A 19,993-nucleotide genomic window follows, 5' to 3' on the forward strand; every position below is an offset into this window, starting at 1 on the left:
AAATATACATGTGAGAGCAGGCTACAAAAATCTGACTCGAATTAAAATTAACCGCCAACTGCGATGTCATACAAACTGTGCCGTGGATTCTGTCCCTTGCTTGTGCTGCAGAACCATTTCTGAACGAGGTTCTTGCTGTTATTCTGAAGACCTTTGTACTTAAACCTGTGATCAATGTTTGTAGCTTTATTCTCACTGTTATAACTAAAGAGATGTGATTGCTATCAAAACTTGTGCCAGACTGTTTTTCCTTCATTCCCTGTGTTGTTCTTGGAATTTTTCTTAACCACATTTTCCAACTGGAGGTTGGTTTGGGGATGGGCAGTTTGGTTTGGGAGTCCTCAAAATGAAACAAAGGCTGTAATGGAATTGTCCCAAAAAATGACCACCTTTGTTTTCATAATATTTTTTTCTTAGGTTTAAATAAGTCAAACGGAGACTCAGGAAAAAGAACCTGAGGGCTCAGAGAAGACCTGCTCTAGATGTTGTGGGGCTGTTGCCACTGATGCCCCTCGCAACATCGGCTGTCAGGGGCAGTTCCTCTGGATTGGCAAACTAAGGCAGCAGACCTTTGATCATGTAGCCATTTCAGGGGGATCATGATCCTCAACCTGCCTGGGAAAGTTTATGCCACGGAGGATGGGAGTTCATCCATTAGTTAAACCTCAGATTCAGGTTTGGTTTGGTGGGAGTTTGCAGAACTGATCGTGTCCCTCATTCATTCTTTGGTTCTTATACAAATTAATGCTCAGGTTGTACAAGTCAGACCTGATGGATGGCCCGGGGGTCTACTTCAGCTAAAAGACAGAAGATCAGGGACCATTTAATGAACAGTAAAAGGTAAACCTAAATTTAAGTTTCTCTGTACTTAAATTATTTGGGACATTGTAGTATTAAAATTGATTAGTCTACAAAATTGTTCTATTAATACATTCAACTAGTGAAATTTAAAAAAAAAAAAAAAAAAAAAAGGTATAAATGTCAAATTATACAGATGTTTTATGGCTGTAGAAGGAGATGAACAAAATCTGATAAAAAGTCCAAAAGGTCTTTAGGCTTCAGACGACCAAACTGAAAATGTAACAAAGAATAAAAATTCTGACGGTTAGGAGCTCATGGAACCTTTTTAGCCTCACTGCAAATACCCAGTACTACACTAACAGACCCAAAACTCAGTTGCTTTATGGATCATGCAGATCTCACAAGTTGACAAGACTGTACGACGTTTAAAGAAAAACAAAACACGTGTTTTATTTGTATGTTAATCGGTTAAACATGTGGAGTACTTTTACCTCTTCTCTGTGTATGTTTTCCTTGAGCGAAACCAGCTCTTTGCGTCTTTTAATGTAACTTTAGTATTAGACAGTGTGGTCTGTTCCAATGTTGGGCCTGTTCTGTTTTGTATATAAATGGTTCTAGTTAGGGAACCAGCACTGCTTCAGCTGAAGTCACATGACAACTTTTGTGGTAATTATTTCCCCTCCAGGCAAGATCTTCTCTGCAGACTGTTGGATTATTTTCATGTATCCAGTTATCATCACAGCACACTCATAACGCTTTTGAACATTTTATTTAAACAAAAGATCCCAGCAGAATACAGTCTGTATTCCATGCTGTCACTCATACAGCATGACAGCAGCCAGCTAAGCAGGTGACTCCTGGTTCCACTGACGAGGGTTTTAAAAAAACAAAAACAGAAATCAAGTGAAGCAGTAGAGTTTTTCAAATTTCAAATACTGCAGCCTTACACACAGCTGGACAGAGCTGGTCCACACTGGATAAGAAATGAGTTCAGAAGCAGCAAAATCTGTTAAATTTCTCATACACCCACCTTGTACAGATATCACATACATTCAGTTACTCACACTCACTGACAATAAAACTGCCTTAATGTATAAAAACAAAAGTAAAAATGAAGTCTTTGTTCAGTCCAGCTCTTGGTTTTGGTTGTTACAACAATTCAGTACACAATTGCAAAAAACACACAAAAACCTTTACAGTATTTCATCTGGTTCTTTGTTCGGCTTTAGCAACACATGCTACAAACGGAGCCTCCGATTAAGGTCGATACTGCAGGTGAGCTCATGTCAACGTGTACTTCTGTGTGCTTTTCTTTATGTTGTTTGGACACATGTGGATCGCTTCTTCCTTCACAATACAATCCAGGTACACCGGTCACTATCTGCCAACACTTGCAGAGATGAGCCTGCAGGTGAGAAAAGAGCGGGACTTAACTCTCTCTCTCTCTCTTTTTCTTTTATTGATACAAAAGATGAAAACTAAAAATAAAATAAAATAAGACGTTTTTAACCCTCTGGAGGCAGGCGTTGCAGATTTGCAACAGTTAAAAACTAACAACCTGATTACCCCACATACATATTTTATGAGTTTTTTTTACTCAGAAGTACCACTGCAGGACTTGGTTGTGCATTAGCAACAAAAAGTTTAATTTGAGCCTGAGGGGGTTAAGGAAGAGAAGTCAGATCTCTATTTCTTTTTCAGTATAAGGAAGAAACATGAGTTTGGATTAAAGCTGCGCAGGGGATCAGTCTTTACTTTTTTCTCAGTTGACTTCTAGTATTAAGCTTAGTAATTTAATAGATGAGGTGGAATGTGATTTCATCATTGGTAACATAAAAACTCATCCCATATACTTAAAAAACAAAGCAATCAATTCATCTTTTCAATCAGTCAGAAACATTAGTCCAAATACACAGGTCCTTAACATCTGAGAAGTCTCATCTTTTAATGTTTTTGATGTGCTTTTGGTCTCTAAACAGGGGGCACAGAAAGCCTATTGCTGTCAAATGTTTGGTCCTAAACACAGAAAGAAAGTGCAGTATTTTTTTGGGACTAGAAAGTCAAAGGCTCTCTTGTTTATTCTGATCTTCTATCTTACAGCTCACTAAGGTCTCATTTCTCCAAAAAGGACTTAACATTTGGCAGTTTTTATTTTTGACAGATTTATTTGGGAGGATTTATGTTCATCTGTTTCTGTGTCTATATACTCACCCTTGTGGAGAGCTTCATTGGTCATGCGGTTGATGTAACGGGAGCTGCTCTCGGGGACAAGCCACTTCATCACCGTGTTCACACAGGACTTCCTGTACGAACTCCAGACGGTCCCGCTGACGGACAGACAAAACCTTTCAATACAACTGAACTAACGAGAAACAGGAGGCAGAGAGAACCTGTGTATGTGGTACAGGCTTGCAGGGCTCACCTTGTCTGACCCTTGACTTCTGTGAGGTCGCCAACACCCACAGTGCGACATACACCCGTGTTGAGGTCCCAGCTAACCTGCAGGTTGGAATGGTATGTGTTTGGCCTGAAAACAATAAGAGCCACCGGGTCAAAAATCCAAGGCGGGTCAAACAGGTGAGGGTCGAGGTGCTTTAGGGTAAAAGAGCAGGCGAAGTACCTGCAGTGCTCCTCGTCAGAGTTGGAGAATGCTAGTAACAGCAGACCAATGTTGATCATCACAATGTTGCTGTCTGGACACACCTGATACACATCAAAAACATGTTACCTACATGCAAAGTGTTCTTCCATGGTTCATGCACTAAATGTATGAAATTAAAATTAAGGAAATCAGAAATTTCCTAGTTGGAGAAAACTAGTGGACTAGAAATTAAAAAAAAAAAAAATGCAAAGAATTCATACAATCTACTGAACAGGCTTAAACACTGACTGTGTGTATTTAAGCCTTGCTTTTTTATTTTTAATTTAACCAGAAAGTCCCTTGAGATTAATATCTCTTTTCTTTTTTCAAGGGAAGCATAACCAAGGAAACAAAAGCCTGCAAAAATGATAAAGCTGCATTTTCCATAAACAGACAGCAACACATAATCTAAAATCCACCTCTGGAGCAACAGTTGCACTCTTCAGTTACAGAATCATTTATAAGTTCTTTAAACCCACCAGCAAAACAAAAACATTAACCTTTAGTTCTTGTTGTTATGAAGGTTACTCTGTGACCAAGGTGCAAAATAAGAGAACACTATGCCTCCAAGTTCTGCAAAAATACAAGTATCCTTAAGAGGTCTAAACGAGGGAAAAATCTTAAGTGTAGGTTTGTGACAAATCAGGAAGACTTTACTCCATTTGGCTTTGTTGTTAAAAATATACAAATAATAATAATAATAATAATAATAATAATAATAATAATAATGTGTATGTGTTAGTCCCCGTAGGGAAATTACTCCTCTGCATTTAAGTGAAGCAGTGGGCAGCCACCCGGGGAGCAGTGTGTAGGGACGGTACCTTGCTCAGGGGTACCTCAGGGTAGGTGTTCAGTGGGGTCGAACCCACAAGCTTCCTATCGTGGGGCAACCACTCTACCTACTGAGCTATCCCTGCCAATACTAGTCAAACTGTGATGTGTACTGGACAATAAATTAGATGCAAAAGTGAATCTAGACCAGGGGTAGGCAACGCCAGGCCTCGAGTGCCGGTGTCCTGCAGGTTTTAAAGCTCACCCTGGTTCAACACACCTGAATCAAATGATTAGTTCATTACCAGCCCCCTGGAGAACTTCAAGACATGTTGAGGAGGTAATTTAGCCATTTGAATCAGCTGTGTTGAATCAAGGACACATCTAAAACCTGCAGGACACCGGCACTCGAGGCCTGGTGTTGCCTACCCCTGGTCTAGACGATGATCTGTAGAGGCAGCAGCATACCAGTAATTAAGTGTAACCATAACTAGGCTCTTTTAGGAACGAAGCATGTGCAAGTGTCTTCCTAACTCCAAAATCAAATTACTACAGGCCATATTACAATAATAAAAAACGAATTTAACCTTCAATTACTTCATTTAGGGCTCAATATGTTCTCTAAAAGTGAGTTTAAGATTCACAAAGGCAGGTATTTTTAGGATGACACTTTTTCAATTAAGTCCCAAGATATAAATACCAACATGATCTGAGATCAATTACAATTTGGAAAGTAACAAACACACTATTAGAATCAACTTTAAACAATGCAATACACCAGCCTGACTCAGAGGAGAGAAAGCGGAGGACTGTTTAAAACTAGGATTCACATTCTTTAAAAATCAAATCATATTTTAAATGTCGCTGAAATGTACACTTTGAGCTGTGCATAATATTGCTCACACTCAATATCAGATTAGTTGTTTTGCAGGCTGCTGTCTACATGTTGTAGCTGTGTCCCGTCACTAGCAACCAGTATAAAAAAAAAAAAAAAAGGTGGAACAACTAGTCTATGGACTTCTCTTGCTTTTGTTTGCAGTTGCAGATGATGATGTAACATTTTGGAACAAACAGTCACCATACCTTACTAAAACAACCAGCTAGTGGCTGCAGCGTCAGCTGACTGATAAGTTACACAGCTTAGTTTTTAAGACCCAAAGGTTTAATGAGAACTGGTATTTGCAGTCCACGCCGTGATGCAACATGAAAGTACTGTTTTAATACTGTAAGACTTTATAATAAACACAATAAAAACAGTCTGCATATATGACAAGTTTCATAAAAGCTACAGCAACCTTGAGTCAGGTGTAAATTAGACAATGCGAGTGTCCTGAGCTCCGTGTGTGTGTGTGTGTGTGCTGACCTCTAATATCACAACATCATAGTCACTAAAGGAGCAGAACTGTGTGGCCCAGGCAGCATCACTCCTGATCACCTCATTGATTAGATATTCAAAATCCAGAGTCAGCTGCTCAACACAAACACTCTGCAAAACAAAAAGTACAAATTCATGATCAACCACACACACACAAAAATACTCTGTACGTGTCCAAACCATCTCAGCTTTGCCTCTCTACCTTTGTCTTCAAAGTGTCTAATTCATGTCCATTCTGGTTACTCAGCCCTGTAACTCCAACATCCCCAGGACAGTTCTTACTTATTCCTTACTGCTACTTCCATACATGTTCTCCATTGACTTTACAGTCACATGCACCAACACCTACCTGTCCATTGTGTGGCCCTGTAACCAGCTGGAGGTTACGTCCTTTCAGATCTGTGACTGTGAAAGGCAGCTGGACTTTATCATCTTCATAACCTAGAAAAACAAATGAGGAAGAAATACCAGTCAGCATCTTTGGATCTGACCGGACACATTCTTTGACTCCGTCTTTTATCATCTCTCACCTCCGGCATTCTGCTCTGCTGCCCCTGGCTGTTGTAAGCGGTAGTGTAGGCGTGAGTAGTTTACATATCCAGGCTCACTGGGGCTGGCTTCCTGGCATGAAGACATAGTTGGAGTGGCTGACGGGGATGAGGAAGAAGAGGCGGGAGACATCACTTGTTCCGATACCTGTGGCAGACTATGGCTAACACCTGAGGTTAATGGTTGTAGTAAATTAGTCCTCTCTTCTACGCTCAACCCTTTACAACCACCCTCCTCTCTCACAGTCTCTGCAATGGTCCCTTTGTCTCCAGTTGACTGTACTGCCTCTTTTACACCACCATCAGACGTTCTCCTCTCCCCCTGGCCTTCACCATCTTTCCCTCCTCCCTGGGCTCGCCTGAAAAGGTCAGCAGCAAACTCCCGGGCTCGCATCGCTGCTTGTGAATGGCTAGGAGATGAGGGGACTGGAGTGGGTCTGCTAGGTGGAAGTCGATGTTCAGGAGATTCTTGAGGTAGTGAGGAAGAAGAGACCAAAGAAGAGGAGGAAAAAGACGTCGAAGCTTGACTTGACAGGGCTGCTCTCTTTGTGTAAAGGATTTGCGATGACTGACCCGGTTTACCTGAAGCAAACAAAGAAAAAGGAATGAAAAAACTAATAATGATAAAATCAGACAGCAAAACATCACTGTGATGGTTTTTTACTCTTGAAGACACAAACATTTTTAGGCCTCTACTCAGTGTAGCACTGTTCCTTCTAATCCTATCTGGAGATAAGAGTGAGTTGCTGTTTAAGGTGTGTCTATGAACAGCCGTGTTTCTGGATATGATCAACATATATGCTCCTACAATTAACAAAGCAAACAAAAAAAGAAGATATTTGTACATGGACACACCATGCACCCATGCATTAAAAAAGCAAAAACAACTGATGTTAACATCCTGACAGCAAAAATAAAATATTCTTTTTAAAGAGGGGGGGGGGGGGGGGGGGGGGGGGGGGGGGGAGAGAGAGAGAGAGAGAGAGAGACAGCATGATATGACCCTCTGGTTGCAAAACTTCTGAGTCTTTTCACTGTCACCATCTCGGTGTTTTGCAATGAGATGTGATGAGCAAGGTGCACATCTGACAAACCGAGCACTACCACACGTTCACAGGCTTTTACCCGCTTAGCGACTCAAAAACAGAAAAAAAATCTACAAACTCAACATCACGGTTTATAGAACTTGAAACGTGTGACTCATAACCTACAGTGGGGCAAAAAAGTATTTAGTCAGCCACCGACTGTGCAAGTTCCCCCACTTAAAATGATGACAGAGGTATGACGGGATGAGATCTTGCGTGGAGTCCCAGATCGAGGGAGATTATCAGTGGTCTTGTATGTCTTCCATTTTCTGATGATTGCTCCCACAGTTGATTTTTTTCACACCAAGCTGCTTGCCTATTGTAAATTCACTCTTCCCAGTCTGGTGCAGGTCTACAATACTTTTCCTGGTGTCCTTCGAAAGCTCTTTGGTCTTGGCCATGGCGGAGTTTGGAGTCTGACTGTTTGAGGCTGTGGACAGGTGTCTTTTATACAGATGATGAGTTCAAACAGGTGCCATTCATACAGGTAACGAGTGGGGGACAGAAAAGCTTCTTACAGAAGACGTTACAGGTCTGTGAGAGCCAGAGATTTTCCTTGTTTGAGGTGACCAAATACTTATTTTCCACCCTAATTTACAAATAAATTCTTTACAAATCCTACCATGTAAATTCATGGATTTTTTTTTCACATTCTGTCTCTCACAGTTGAAGTGTACCTCTGGTGCAAATTACTGACCTCTGTCATCATTTTAAGTGGGGGAACTTGCACAATCGGTGGCTGACTAAATACTTTTTTGCCCCACTGTAAGTGTCTACTGAAGTCACAGATTAGGGGAGATGAGAGCAATTTCCCTATTTGCAATCGTAAGTGATTTTGCAACCAGTGCAAAATCACTTGCCTGCTGGCAAACAGAATGAATGCAGAATTGAGGATCTTCCAACACTGCCTTTCTCTTTTATGCTCAGAAACTGCATCCATTATATTACCAGTCTGTGTATGTGCACAGTCTGCAGAGTCTGGGTGGTCTGAAGTTTTCAGCTGCGTAAACCCTTGTGGACTCATTGATAAGGAAACTCATAATGTGGTGATCTTAAATCCATAAAAATCTTATCTGACGCATTATAAAGAGATGAGAAATGTGGCAATTTTACTATTTGTGTGTGTCTTACCTGGGCAGAGTGAGATGCCACAGGCTACAAGAGAGTAGCTAGTGTTTAACAGAATGACCTGGTCCTTCTTAAGCTGGAAAGCTGGCTGAAAAGTGGGGAACGGATATACCACCTGGTACCTGCTGTTGAGCACATATCCGTGTTCAAGACACTCACCACTTCCTGTGGAAAAAAAGTGATGTCTGATGAGAGTGAGAGAGGAAAACGTAATGAGAGTGGTGAAGTAGTAGCTCTGTATGTGTTTTTGTTAACCTGTGCGTATAGTAGTGACTGAAGGAACAGGACAGCACTGAGCACAAGGTTTAGGAGGTGGCATGGAGGCGATGGTGATGTAGATGTCTCTATTGTTCTCATCACTCATCATTAGATTCATCAGGACTGAGTTGGAGCTGCGTGTACTTAGCAGAAACATACACACCAACACATAATTTAGCCATCACTACCTGTGGCTTGCAATAAGGTTATTTTTGCCATTCATAAAAATAATTATCATTCCTTACTTGAAGCCGAAGATGACAATTTTGGAGTGATCATTTGGCCACTCACATACTGTAAGGTACAGGTCACTGTAGATTTCCTCTCCTGCAAACAGTCGCACATGATGGACCTAAAGAGAAACCAAAGGAGTTAAAGAAAATAAAAATAAATTCTACAATTATATTTATATATTACAATTAGATTTTTTTTTTACCTGCTTGAGTCTGCTGTGCAGGTTAAACTCCCACCAATAAAGATGATAAGTATAGAAAGAGAAATCATCATCTTCTCCACAATCACTGGTGTAAGACAGAACGTAGCGTCCACATTTGGTGAAGCCAAGAAAGATGTGCCTGAAAACAAAAAGATAAAGTACTGGTGTCATATATGCTCCACAATGAACAATACAAAATAACAACAATTACCCACCAGACATCCTCAGAATCTGCTAATTCCTTTTTTTAAAAATACAGTAATGTTATCATATTCAAAGAACATATGGAAAATTTTATTTTCATACTATGAATATTTTCTGAGTACCAGGTACTGAAAGTACACCAGAGGCGGGTGGAAACTTGGTGCTTTTAACAAATTTTTTCCAGCATCTTTGAACCCTCATAACTTCAAGAGACAGCCATGTGTCACAAGTGTCAACAGCTCTGATTCAGTCACCAATAATCCCAGTCTATTTGAGATGCAGCCAGTGTGGTATACATGCATGTAATGAAGCATACTGTGCCAGTCAAGGTTCTTTAATCACAGTAAAACAATGCAGTAAACACATACGTACCCTGCTCTGAGGAACTCCTCGCTTACGATGTTCTTCAATGGTACACACACTCGAGGTGGCAGCTTCCTGAACAGGCGCTGAGAAAACTGCCCTGACAGCTGCAGGAAAGAAACCACAGTGGAGGTAGACATAGCTAATTAGCACACGGTGTAACATAAAGCCCAAAATACTTTGCAATTTTGCTGTGCTTCATCGTCGTGTAATGCCCAGCACAGTAAGACGACACGAACAGTACATGAATTACGCTTGATGCACAAAGACTGCCATTAAATCTGAGGTGTGCTGCCGCGGTTGAATAAACGCTAAAGCTGACTGGTAAAGTTAAAACTCAGATCAAATAGACCTTTACAAATGTGGCTTAAGTGGCTAGCACTTTAACACGGTTCGGTTGCATTAAAATGTGTATGGGCCATCTGCAAACCAACTTGGGAAGTAAAATGGATAAATATCATAACATAGAGCAGGGAAGCTGCATTGTTTTACAGTTTGGAGCATTAGCCACCTGCCAGCCGTTGGCTGTTATTAAGTTAGCCGCGGTGCTAGTTAGCAGCTAGCTCCTAGCTGGCCTCAGAAGCTCCTGAAACCGTAGAGGCCTTCTCTTTGACGGCTCATTCTAAACCTTTCTCTTCAGGTCCTGCTGATGCATGCCTACCTTTCCGCGCATAAGAAGCTTCACGACATGGTCTTTGTGTTTTCTTTGGCTTTTCTGTTTGCTGTCGTCCTTTTCAGATTTCGAGCTGGGCGCCATCTCCCCCTGAACTGTTCCCAGTTGCCCGTCAGAGGCCCGTCCCGATTGGCTCACAGGCTGCACGGGGCGGCCCTCATCCGCCAGTACTCGCGTCCATCAAAACCCCAAACAAAAGTAAGGCACGACAAGGGGAACATCCCGAGGGAAGCAACCACAAAGGAAGACATGCATGCGTTTGTTTGTTTTTTGACGTGCCTAGGATTTTAGTTACAAATAGGCAGGTGTGAAAATTCTTCTTAGTGATCTGATATAAAAAAATAACCTGGGAAAATTTGTCAAGACATTAAGAATGAGATGAGATATACGAAGATGTTTAGTGAGATTGTGACGTCCACTTGGATTTTTTTATTTTCATTTATCTGATCTTATCTTACTTGTCAGGGGTAATATTTTGTATCCCCTACAATACTATTAAAGAGGCTATAGTTTTTATCTCAGTGTTGAAAACTTTCAAATATGAATAAAAAACATTAAACTTGAAAGAATAACTTTAATTTTAGGCATATTAGCTAATGTGGCATTACAAACAGCACAGGGGATTATCACACAAGACTGATAATTGAATGTTTTTATTTAAGTATTTAAAAACAAGCTGTAAAAAACAAAACAAACAAAAAGAAAAAAAAATAAATCAGCATACAATAAGAGAACTTACTGGAAAAGAGACTATTCTTTTCATTGTAAAGATGTAGAAATGAAACCAAGGGCAGTCAAGCACACAAACACATACATGCACAAAGAACCAGCCTACATAACTGCAGGACAGTTAGTGCCTTATTACAGCCAACTTACACACGGTCTTCTGTTCAGTAGCATACACTGTATACAGACACACAAGACTTGCCCCTTGAGGAAAATCACAGAGAATGTAATTAAAAATAAGAAATTATGACAGCAGGGAGAAATTCACCTGCAACTTAAACACTGGAATCTTTTTTTGTAAAAAAACTGAAGTTTAAAAAAGTACCAAGAAGAAGAAGAAGAAGAAGAAGAAGAAAAAAGACCAACAACTTCTGCCATACAAACATAATTTTTTGAATATATTCAAAATACTGCTAGACAGTTTTTACCTTCAGCAAACAGAAGGGGAAAACTACTGACATGTGAGTCATTGTTGAGATGCTGTTGTGCTAGCTTGCAAGAAAAGATGCTTATTATTTCACATTTAAGAAAAAAATTCCAAACCATCTGATGTATTACAAGGTGAAGGTGAGGTGAAGGGGTAAGTTAGTGCTTTTTTTCAATACATCTGCAAAACGCATTCCCTTTTGAATTTCATTAAAAAAAATTAAACAAACAGGAAGGTTTGAATACAAAATGTCTGAGAGGATGAGTTAACCACAGGCTTATTGTCCTATTAAAGCCCAAAAAAAAACTGGGAATTTAAAAAAACAAACAAACAAAAAAAACCAAGCCCGGAGATTCAACACATCTGCCCAACAGAACACGTCACAAGTTTACTGGGCCTGAAAAGAAGAGAAAAGATGTCATACAGAAGCACTGATCTAGTCACACTAATAAAAGACAAAAATGTTCTTACAATCAAAATCAACAGTTGATGTAGTCGATTTCCTGGTATTAACTTTTTTTTTAAAAAGGCCTTTTCTGTTTTTTTCAACCATTTTCTTTTAGTATTAAGTTTTACCATATTTTCTAGTTCTTCTCAAATTCAGTTGATATACCCTTATGGTACTAAAGAGTCATTTTAAATTTTGATTTATAAATGTTTATTTGCTTTGTTCCACCTTCTTGTCAGTTATCTGTAAAATACTTTGAACTGAAGGTAACTTGCATGAAAGGTGCCAAATAAATAATTCAACGTAAATGCCATTTCCATCTTTAGACAGAAGAATATGGAAACTACTGATGTGGTTGATTTAAGCTACTGGTTGAGAAGCTTAACCCAAGATAAAACATCCCTGGTTCATATAAAAAAATCCTACGTGTAATTGAGCTTAACTTCATCGGTGAACTCATACCTGTGATGGTTGGAAACATCATTGCTGGCCTTTTGACCAACCCACTTTGACATAGATGCATATACATTTTTGTATGTTACCATTCCAACTGAACTACAAATCACATATATCCAGATCTTGCTTTTTACTCCATCTTTACACAAGGCGGTGTCCATTTGTTACCCTGCTTCCAGAACAGTTTTGTAGCCTACCATAATGTTATCTCATAGCTGTGAGGATCACTCTATTATCCATTTTTACAGAATTCTATACACAAAATTTGGGGAATTATTCCCAAATTAATTCTTTTTTCATTAATTAAATATATAGCCAATTAATTAGTTTAGTTTACCCCCTTCCAAGCAGCCATGAGGTCAGTTTTAAACATCAGCCATACCTGTTGTCCCTGCTGTGGAGCAGCTGCTTGTCCAGGAGCCTGGCCTGTCTGTCCATAGTAGGCAGCCTGCTGTCTGTAGTACTCAGCCCAGGCTGCACTGTAGTCCTGCTGGCCACCAGGTGCAGCTCCTCCTGCTGCAGCTGCTGTGGGGGCTGCTGCTGTGCCTGGAGCAGCTGCTGCCCCTCCTGCTGGCTGAGCTGGAAAAGAAAAACAAGTGCAAACATACATTATATATGTACAGTTACATGCTACAAGCACATATGGATGAATGAATAATATATTAGCATTAAAGTCACTTGTGAGATGGCAGCACATTTGACGGTTGTGACTTTTTAAATTCTTTAAGAATTAAATATTTGAAGTTGTTAAAGGCTGTCAGTTACAGACTTAATAAACATTATTTACTCAAAATTAGTTCCAACTTACTCATGCCCATCTTCTTATAATACTCTTCCCAAGCCTTGGTGTAGTCTGGCTGACCCCCAGCAGTCTGGGCTGCCGGGCTCTGGTCCCCTGGTGCTGCTGCTGCTGCAGGAGCTCCTGGATTCTGAGCTGGCATTGTCCCCCCTGGCTGCTGCCCGTAATATTGTGCATAGTAGGCTGCCCATGCTGCATTTGGGTCTGCTGCAGCCTTATCTAATTGGGAAAGATGAAATTGAGTTGAGGAATAAATAATCAAGTACTGAAACAAACAAAAGAGAAATAAATAAAGGACTTACTGGGGTCATATGGATTTGGGGCTTGCCACTGCTGATAGGCATTTCCCCAACCCTGAGAATACTGGGCACCACCTGGTGCAGCTCCACTGTAGAGAGACGGGACAGTTAAAGCATAAACCACCTACTTATATGAGTTAACCCTGAAAGAAAACACACTGGCACAACTATTTACACACTGTACTTACTGAGGAGCTCCACCAGGAGGCCCTGCATTATAAGGGTTCGGATTATAGGGACCCATTGGACCAGGTGGCCCTCCTGGACCAGGACCACCACCCACAGGACACAATGGGGCCTGGAAAAACAGGGAATAAAAATCATTATACCAATAACTTCAGACTGCATGGGATCTTTAGGCAGCTGCTTAAAGTCATTCTCTGCTTTGTAAGTAATGTGAACCTACCTCAATCTTCTCTTCTATAAGCTGCTTTGCATGATCAATCTGTTGTGGAGACCCTCTGATGGTGAACAGTTTGAAATTCGGGTCACCGTTTGGAGGTGGCTGACGAGATATCTCCACAAATGCACCAGTTTGCTGGTTGATGGACTTGACATTCTCTCCTCCTCTGCCAATAACAAGCCCACATTTGTGAGCAGGGATGGAGAAAGTCATCTCACCTCCTGGTGGACCCCAGTTCCCTTGGCCTCTACCCTGCCCTCGGCCACCAGGTGGCATACCAGCACCAGGACCCGGTGGACCCTGTGAAAGAAACATGCCACATTCTTTTTAATTAACACAAAATTCAACATTAAAATTTCTTAAAGAGGCCCTTAATAAACATGTGTAACATTTCAAATAATGAGGTCAGTGTTTATAACAGTTATCCCTGGGTGCCAAAAGTTCAGGCTGAAGACTGACTTAATGGTCATCTCAGCCACACAGCTTTGGCCCCACCCACTTTGTGTTTGCACCTTCTCTGTTTAATGGCTAGCCTATCTAGAGAGGAAAAGAGGAGCTAAAATGATCTGTTTCATACACATAACCTGAGGGTCTGCATAAACACCCAGTATGCAATAAATAAGGATTATTTGGAATCATGCAAAGCTACTCTAGCATAATCCAAGAAGAAAAAATATGGAGTTTAAATTGAGCATTTTAAATTACATCCCCTGCCCGTCTCTTCAGCGTGTACTTACCCCTTGCCCACCCTCCTCTCTGGCACGGATGCTCTGTAGCAGGTCAGTGATGATCGAGGCAGCGTGCTGACACTGGTCTGGTGGACCCATAATATAAGCAATCTTTTCAGGACCTGTACCATCATCTGTAAAGAGTAGGAAAATGACAGTTGGGTTTATTGATGAGAGTCCACACTGAGACAAAAACAAACAAACAAAAATTTCTAGCCACCAATACTGAGTAGATGTATGTATGGTATAAATGTGAACATCCTAGGTGACTTCCTTCTCAGTTATCACACCCACAAGACTTTCAGAAAATTTGAGCTCTGACCTTGACCTCAAGGTCAAAGTCACGATTCAAATTCATCCAAGATTTGTAGCAGATGCACCTATGGTATGAATTTCAAAACTATGTCATCTCATTTTCGAGTTATCGTATTCCCAAACTTGGGTGTCCACGTCGCCCACCTCCCCAGTGGGGTGAAGATATTTTTCAATTTTATTACATGCAGTGAAAGTAGAGTGAGAGTGTACCTGGTTTAAACTGTATTTTCACGCCAGCATCACTCTGGATCTTCTTGATCATCTCTCCACTGCGACCAATCACAACTCCCACAGAGTGCCGCGGGACAGCTATCTGTAACATTAAATAAACACTTAACCATTCAGAGTTGATGTGTCTCACTGTGCTGGTCGAATTCAAACACACTGTCTTTACTCACTTCTATGCCCCCTCCTCCCATCCTTGATCCATATTCGTTCCTCTCTCCAAAACCCTGATGTTCTCTCTCTCGTAGGATCTCATTAACCATCTCCTTAGCTTGCTAGAAAGGCAACACAATGAAAAATTTTAACCAACAGCAGCTTAACATATTTCCCGCACAAATGAAACCACTTAACCCAAAACGGTACCTGGACTTTGTATGGGTCTCCAATGATACGAAGAGGTTTATCTATGTTGGGTGGCTGCGACGCATCTTGGATAAGAATCATTTTGACTCCAGCTCGCTCCTAAGAATTAAGGAAGAGGTATATTACAGACACATGGCAGACTAACCAAACTTCGGCACATCAGACTGTCCATTTGTTGCACTTGTATTTCGTACTATGTGATATGTCAGGTGTTATTTGTAATAATAATTTTTTTCCAAATATTTTTATGCTTTAATTTCTACAGCTCCCTCATCTTGGAATTAAAAACAACCTTCAGGAGATGGTCTAAATGTTTAAAGTCACTTTATATGACCTTGAGTTACCTCAGGTTCTAAATGTTACTCCTGATAATTAAGGCCTTTCTTGGCACAAATCAAAACAATTAACTGTTCTGCTGTTTTAGTTTTCCCCAGCTTCAAGTTTGCAACTTTGATTGTTACTTTAATTATATACTTAATTTTGTGCATTTTATGCGCACATTTGTTTGCGTTACTAGTTTATGCAACTACTGATCTCTGCACTCTTACAAAAGCAGTGTTGCTGGCTATCTTTTCCTGGTTAAATAAATAATCATCACCATCTGTATAACTGAATGCTGCATGTGTCACCTGCAGTTGTTTGATAGTCTCTCCTCCTTTGCCAATAATAAGGCCAGCCTTTCCAGCAGGGATTATCATCTCTTGCATGGAACTTGACTGACCATTGGTTGACTCGTGACCTCTGGACACAATGTCATCAAGAATCGCCCTGGCTCTCCTGCAAGCAAATTCATATCAAGGTCATGAAATGATTGAAGAACAAAAGGTTAATGTGGCACAGACGCAACCTAGTTAACATTTCACACCATTACTGCAGAAAGTCCAAGCAACTTTTACAGCACACAGTATGGCATTGCCTCAGAAAGCTGCAAGGATCTGAACAGGTAACCCTGCCAAATGTTTATAATAAGGACTATCTCCCAATGTGACTGTAGGTACGACCTAGGACCAACCAACAGGAATGCTGCATGAAATAACACGCTGATCCAAAAAAAATAAAAATAAATCATGATTGCCTCAAGGAGGACAAAGAATGGGAACAAGCTACAGCAGTCACAGCCCATGATTCAATATTTTTTAAATCACCATGCAGCCAACCTGTCTTGTTGTCCTAGACAAGTTTCATTAGATCTATGTTGCACAGAGTGCCTTAGAACTGATAAAGCTTCTGACATCTTATAGTATCCAAGCAGTTACACAACATGTCCAAATCCCTGAGAGCACGCCAACTTCCTCCAGTCACCTAAAGATTCATGGCATACATACAATAGCAAACAAACAATGATTAGTTTAAGGACCATATTTATGGTTTAAGCTTAATATAGGACACAGACAACACAGAGTCATGTCTTAGAGGCCAAACTCATCCCAATAGTGCAAACCACTGAAACTTAACAAGTACACAGGAAATAAAGATTTCACACAATCTAAAGCTGTACCAGGAGGTTTGTCTATCATTTAACTAGGCTGGCCATCAATCTCGTTACCATTTCTCCCTACAGATATTAATAATGAAATAAAATTTACCACAAACCAAACTTCTTGACAGCTTTTCCCAATATTTAAAAGACTTAAAGGACCAACTTACTGTATGGCATCGGGTGATCCTGTGAGGGAAATGCTTCTATCTGGCAGACCAACACTGTCTGTGGATTGATATGATAACAATTATAAATCAAAAGGGACGATGGTATATCGATGAGGCACCGTTTACTTAACTAATCACAGCTCACCGTGTGCAATTTGGACTTTGCAGCCAGATTCTTGCTGAATTTTGTTAATCTGTTCGCCTCCTCGCCCAATGACTTTAAGGAAAACAGAAGAATGTTGAGTTTAGTCTGAACATGTGTAACATAGCAACACGGGAATAATTTGTACAGTTTATGAAGGGTTTGTCTACTCACTGAGCCCAACCATGCTATCAGGCACTCTGCACTCTTCTGTCATTGTGGAGGGCCTTACACTGCAGACACATGATCGTGAATAAATAATGACATACAGTGTTTCAACAATAAACAGCAAAAGGTGTTTACATAAAGAAAAATAAAAGTCAAACCTTTGCTGGGACAGAGCAGCTAGCTGAGCTCCAATAGCTGTAAGAGATTCAAAACTGGTGAGCAGGTGGAAACTGAGCAAAAAGGAGTTATTGTAACTAGAGAATTGTTTAACGTACACATTGCAGAATCTCTTTCACTCTGTGATGCTACCTTCTTGGCATCGGGTTCATCTGGAAACAAAAATAATAGTAAGCCTTCAAAGTGGAGTAAAGGAAACTGTAGACAGAGTCCAAGTTTGATCAGATTTTCTACCTCCTTCTTCCAGGGATCGTTTCTGTGATGTGAACGGGTAGCTCTCGGCTCCTCCGTTGTTTGTCGGGGACACACCGTCGCCACCAATTTTAGCTGCAATCTGGAAAGAGGTGAATACTGGATTAAACCAGAAACCTTTGCAAAGACACCATTAAGACATCTGAAATGTGTCTATTTTGGTAAGAAATCTTTGACATTGCTTGGAGCTTTCAGACATGTTCAGCTCATGTCATATAAATAAAAGATCTTCACATTTAAAACTGCAAATCAACAGACACATGAATATATGTTTAATTATGAGGAGATAATGTAGTGCTAATAAATGATGCTCCCACGGCATTCAGGGGTTTGGGTTGTTTGTTACAAAGAAAGAGTAGAAATTTTGAGAGATGTGAGCATGTGCCAGGTTGGGAAGAATAAACTAATGATAATATTGCAGTGCATTGAATCCCTACAAAACTGATCATCATTCTCTTAATATTATATATAATTGACTACAGATTTGTATCAGACTTTTCATTAACCCTTCACTGCATAGTGCTGATATGGACACTGTCTTGTTTAAGAATTGCTGGTACAAATGATTTAGTTATCATTTTAACTCTGGTTATTCTTACAGTCCAAAACAATGTTTAGTTCTGCTCCACATTATAAATTAAAAAGATGTGATCCCCAGGTCTTTTAATGTCCCTTTTGTATCACAGAAAAATGGTTTAAAAAAAGCTTTCATGTGTCAAGTGGCTTCTGTTTGGAATAAATTATCTTTAAATGTCCATTTTATCACTGTTTTAAACAAGCTTTGTTTTTGACTTATTATGTTTTCAGTAAGTCTATTCGTTTCTATTTCTATGTCTATTCAGTATGTTCATTTATTTCTTCTCTAACTGAATAACTTAATAGGTTCGTTTTGTATGATGGTGTAGTTTAATTTGCTTTTTATTATTGGTTATTGTTGGTTCGCCTTTGTTGTGTTATGCATTATAATAAATATCTTACCACTTGTTGTATAAATGTTTGTTCTGACTCCCTGGGCTTATCCACATATAATTGATCAAATATTAAGTACTTATTATAATATTAGAAGCCACTTTGAAACATGAGCCATTGTGACTGTGCCCCAAATTAATGGAAGCACGACAGTCAGGCAACCCGACACTAATTTAAATCTAATAAATCAAAGAAACTATAATCCAATGCTAGCAGTCCCTTCAAGTATCACAAATAACCTTAAACGATCTTAATTTATCAAAAAATATTAATTTAATATATCTATATTCAACATCTCAAAATATAACTATCACCAGATAAAATATACGATGTGTTTTTTTATTTTGTTGAAATAAACAACTATACTTGTTAATGAAAATAGCCATTAGCTGAAAAATAACCCTTTACAGTGAAAAAAAGTAAACGATGGCTCCTGAACTCTTTTCAGTCAATGGTCTACATGAAACAAAACAGCCATAATGCTATAATACAGTTACCTAATAAATGCCTCATAAATGAATGGAGATGATCCCCATATAACAGCTAACCGTTAACTAACGGGTAATAAGTAAATGTTGCTTACTTAGCCCAAGTTCACTAAATTTACCTCAAGGATCGCGGTAGGGACAAACATTTCATTTATGTAACAGAGCCATGCTAACACACACAATTCAATTGCCTCGATCTGAACAGAAAGTAGGGCAAATGAATGGCTTTGCTATTAGCTAGTGTGCTACCTCGCTAACTAAAGCTAACGTTACTGGTCGTTATGCTAGCTGCGGTTTCAGAGCAGCTAATTAGCTCGCCGGCTGACTCCTCTCGTAGTCGAGCGCTTGGATTACCTGTCTGGCTCGCTGAACGGCATCTGCGAAAGCGTCGTTTTTCATTCCTGCTCCGACTCCATTTGATGGCAGAGAGCTGTAATCAGACATGCTGCTCCCAGAGGGCTAACACAAACACGCGCGCGCGCGCACACACACACACACACAGGCGGGCTGGACGGCTTTGGCCGGGTCGAGCTGCGCAGAAGCGGGAAGGTTAACAGGAGCGTACAGGGAGACACCGATGTGTGTGAGATCTCCTACCACGCCGGCAAACTTCCCTGCTTGAAATAACCAATCAATGCATGTTCGACCCCGGGTTTTCTTCTTCCTCTTCCTTGTACC

General features: G+C 40.2%; 2 protein-coding genes across 2 annotated transcripts; both read right to left on the reverse strand.

Moving 5' to 3' along the window:
* Window positions 1-1,553: 1,553 nt before the first annotated feature.
* dcaf15 (DDB1 and CUL4 associated factor 15) lies at window positions 1,554-10,466 on the reverse strand. The gene is made up of 13 exons (XM_085277617.1): window positions 10,272-10,466; window positions 9,620-9,717; window positions 9,044-9,182; window positions 8,853-8,959; window positions 8,605-8,750; window positions 8,353-8,514; window positions 6,119-6,718; window positions 5,938-6,029; window positions 5,577-5,699; window positions 3,422-3,504; window positions 3,224-3,328; window positions 3,013-3,128; window positions 1,554-2,206 (listed from the first exon to the last, which is right to left on the reverse strand). Exons 1-13 carry the CDS (start codon window positions 10,365-10,367, stop codon window positions 2,151-2,153), a joined length of 1,923 nt encoding a protein of 640 aa, XP_085133743.1. The 5' UTR covers window positions 10,368-10,466; the 3' UTR covers window positions 1,554-2,150.
* Window positions 10,467-10,919: 453 nt separating this feature from the next.
* khsrp (KH-type splicing regulatory protein) lies at window positions 10,920-19,988 on the reverse strand. Its single transcript, XM_085277615.1, has 18 exons — window positions 19,670-19,988; window positions 17,841-17,940; window positions 17,705-17,758; window positions 17,588-17,624; window positions 17,436-17,494; window positions 17,265-17,336; window positions 17,120-17,177; window positions 16,102-16,249; window positions 15,473-15,571; window positions 15,283-15,384; window positions 15,095-15,197; window positions 14,579-14,703; window positions 13,845-14,141; window positions 13,627-13,736; window positions 13,442-13,527; window positions 13,149-13,358; window positions 12,723-12,919; window positions 10,920-11,833 (listed from the first exon to the last, which is right to left on the reverse strand). The coding sequence occupies exons 1-18, from the start codon at window positions 19,757-19,759 to the stop codon at window positions 11,825-11,827; spliced, it is 1,956 nt and encodes a 651-aa protein (XP_085133741.1). The 5' UTR covers window positions 19,760-19,988; the 3' UTR covers window positions 10,920-11,824.
* Between the last annotated feature and the right edge of the window lie 5 nt (window positions 19,989-19,993).

This window comes from Mchenga conophoros, linkage group LG6 (genome assembly GCF_057382185.1).
Source record: "Mchenga conophoros isolate Kocher_MC1m ecotype Shallow Benthic linkage group LG6, M_conophoros_male_GT1.1, whole genome shotgun sequence".
NCBI lineage: Eukaryota > Metazoa > Chordata > Actinopteri > Cichliformes > Cichlidae > Mchenga > Mchenga conophoros.

Coding starts and splice junctions, on each gene's coding strand:
- khsrp (XM_085277615.1), bottom strand. CDS start 19,759: ATGTCTGATTACAGCTCTCTGCCATCAAATGGAGTCGGAGCAGGAATG. Junction 17,178..17,264: donor CAAAGTCCAAATTGCACACG/GTGAGCTGTGAT, acceptor ATCAATCCACAG/ACAGTGTTGGTCTGCCAGAT. Junction 15,385..15,472: donor GAGACCCATACAAAGTCCAG/GTACCGTTTTGG, acceptor TTGCCTTTCTAG/CAAGCTAAGGAGATGGTTAA.
- dcaf15 (XM_085277617.1), bottom strand. CDS start 10,367: ATGGCGCCCAGCTCGAAATCTGAAAAGGACGACAGCAAACAGAAAAGC. Junction 8,751..8,852: donor ATTGTCATCTTCGGCTTCAA/GTAAGGAATGAT, acceptor GTTTCTGCTAAG/TACACGCAGCTCCAACTCAG. Junction 5,700..5,937: donor CAGGGCCACACAATGGACAG/GTAGGTGTTGGT, acceptor TTTGTTTTGCAG/AGTGTTTGTGTTGAGCAGCT.